Genomic DNA, 2,832 nt, shown 5'->3' on the forward strand with positions numbered 1-2,832 from the left:
AAAAGCTGAGAGGAGTTTCAAAAATGTTTTTGAAAACCCCAATTTTTTTTAAAGTGGCAGGGCTTGTGCAAAATAAATTTAGTTAGCAATCATGCATCTCTTTCTCTCATTTCTTTGCACTACATGCAACCAGTCGCCAAAGTCACATTACGCTAAAGCATTAGGAAAGTCTGAGTCTCTAGCAAGTCTGGAGCTTCAGCTATTTTTGTCATCCTTGTTATGGAAACTGTAGACAGGCGATTGCACCACTGTAGGGTGCACTTATGGTTCCTACAAGTCGTGTGGTCCGGCCATAATTTGTTTGTATTCCATTATGCACTAGTAGCACTACTTCGTTTGCACACGTCAGCCCAGAGATCCTCTGTTGCACTATTTGCCGGTTATGGATGCAATAATAAACCGAACTGGCTGATTTCCCATTGTCTTTCTCCTGCCTTAACATGAAAGATAATTGAAAGAGAATGATGTTGAAGCTAAAGTTTAAGAGGGCTTGTCTTTCCTCTTGTGATAACTTTGGCTCAAGCGACATTTCCTGTTCAACAGATCACATCATTGCAAGCCTCTATCTTCTCCTAAACTTCTTTATAGTGCGAGTGGAAGTGGTGACGGAAGGCACGTTGCCATGTACATACTAATGCTTTGATGCCAATTGCATTCAATTTTCAGAGAGATGGCAGACATCAAGGATAAGCAACACCATGTCAGCCCAATCGTGACTTATACACAGGGGTGCAAAATGGTCCGAGAGGACAAGGAAATGTAAGTTTGGTCATCAAAGAGAGGTAAACGCACTACTACTATACAATATATTTTTTCACAGAGAACCAAAGGCTCGAGTGCAAGCTGCAGCCCCAGCCAGCCGGGAGTCTAGTGCTGAGGAAACGGCAGAAGTGCAGAAGCGTAAGGCGAAAGATCCGCCTTTGGTGCAGCTGCTGCAGGAGCTTGAAGAAATTGAAAAAAAACAGGGCTGCTCGACACACAGAAAAAATGGCCCTGCTGGAACGTTTTGTGACAGCGTATGAAGCAAAAAAATAAACTTCTTGTTCTCATGAAGTCTCGTTTTATGGCATTGGTACAAATCACATAGGAAGGTGCAAATCGGAGGAGCAAAGCGTGTGAAACACACGATTTCAAGTCTTGACGGCAATGTTCTTGCGTAGCAGTTCACACAACTATGCAAAACATTTAAAAGTCTCCTCGGCACTGTGTGTCGGCAATGTTCTTGCAAAGCAGTTCACACAAGCATGTAAAACACTGAACCTGAAGTCTCAGCACTGCATTTCGGCAATGTTCTTGCGTCGGCGTTTACACATCTCTCTAACAGCTGCAGTGCTTGTGATGGCTCCATCGTTGTCATTTTCAATGTCGTCTTCCCTCGGTAAATCCTCAAAGTTGCTCAATGTGTCGCGACTTCTGCTACATAGGTTGTGTAGCACACATGCTGCTGTGACAATGAGGCAACACTGATCAATGGTGTCTGCATCCACAAGATACAACCACCTGAAGCGCTGCTTCAAAATGCCAAAGGCATGTTCTATAGCTACGCGTTGCTGGCTGAGCCGCTTATTAAACTTTCGCTTGTAGCGCTCAAACGTGGCCCTGTTGTTCTTGTATGGAGGCATTAGCCATGGAAGGAGCGGGTACGCTGCGTCCCTTAGTAAATAAACGCCGGCGCACTTAGATTCTGCAGTGCCGTAGAAGGGGCTTTCTCTCAGCACACGTGCGTCGTGTACGCTGCCAGGGTAACCAACAAAAATGTCAGTGAAACGGCTGTTTGCATCGCAAATTCCTTGAAGAATGATTGAAGAAGTTTTTTTCTATTGTAGTAGGATGCCGGTGATTCATTCTGGTGCGGAATCTCTATGTGGCAACCATCAATACACCCAATAGTGTTCCTCGGACCTTTACCGTCGCTCCTAGCAGCGAAGCCTGCTTTGATATTCGCCCGCTCTTGATCGCTGAGCCAAGCAATCACCTTATCACTGATGCTAAAGAGAAAGTCAAGAACCCGTTTCAAGCACAAAGACACGGATGACTCGGAGACATCAAAGGTATCGGCGATTCTATACATACTATTCTGAGTGCCCAAGTAGCTGAGAGAAATCAGGCAAGTTTTCTCCGCTGGGATTTGGGGGCGTTCTCCCCGCGGCCTAGGAAAAAAGGGCGATGACTTGAAGCGCCCCACGAGTGTTTCGAACGTCTCTCTTGACAGCCGAAACAGGCGCTTGAATTCGTAGTCAAAATAACGGGCCACAACTACCTCGTAGTATCTAGGTGTGCGATTACGATCGCTGCGGACCAATTGGGAACCAATTTGACACAACACTGCGTCGAGTTCCTCATCTTCACTGTCAGATTCAACCAATTCCATGGCGATGTGGAGTTTCTCCATGTTAACAAATCCGTGCAAATCCTCGGACACACAACTGATACAACTGACAACCGCTCGCCGGTGCGTGCTAAGCCTCACTAGCCCCGTACGGCCCGTACCGTAGCAGACGAAAGGCTTGCACTGTACCTCAACATTCGATTGACATTTTAGCGGTGGCGCTGCTAATGCATTGCATTTGCACCCCGAAACGGGTGCCGAGAAACCTGTGACACTGCTGCACCAGGTGTCGGCACCGGCTGCACATTTTTGTATACGGTTCCGTGCACTTTTCCTGAATCGAATAGACATAAGAGCTCTCTTATGTGCTGCGCAGTTGTCGAAAACAACATGGAGTCGTAAACAGCATATCGGTCGGTGCGACTTTCAGCAAACGCTTCTCGCACGAGTTACTTCAGCGTTTGACCGGATGTGTTGTGATTACAGCAGCTCTTTCGGTGCGT

The 2,832-nt window shown here is 46.6% G+C and overlaps 1 protein-coding gene across 1 annotated transcript; it reads right to left on the bottom strand.

Annotated features, from left to right (window-relative positions):
- Positions 1-792: 792 nt before the first annotated feature.
- On the bottom strand, positions 793-2,392 carry LOC119186253 (uncharacterized). Its single transcript, XM_075888204.1, is given in 2 exon segments — positions 793-1,807; positions 1,810-2,392. Coding segments are annotated over 2 exon segments (1,122 nt in total). The 3' UTR covers positions 793-1,268.
- Positions 2,393-2,832: the final 440 nt, after the last annotated feature.

Source organism: Rhipicephalus microplus, chromosome 3, assembly GCF_043290135.1.
Source record: "Rhipicephalus microplus isolate Deutch F79 chromosome 3, USDA_Rmic, whole genome shotgun sequence".
NCBI classification, from domain to species: Eukaryota; Metazoa; Arthropoda; class Arachnida; order Ixodida; family Ixodidae; genus Rhipicephalus; species Rhipicephalus microplus.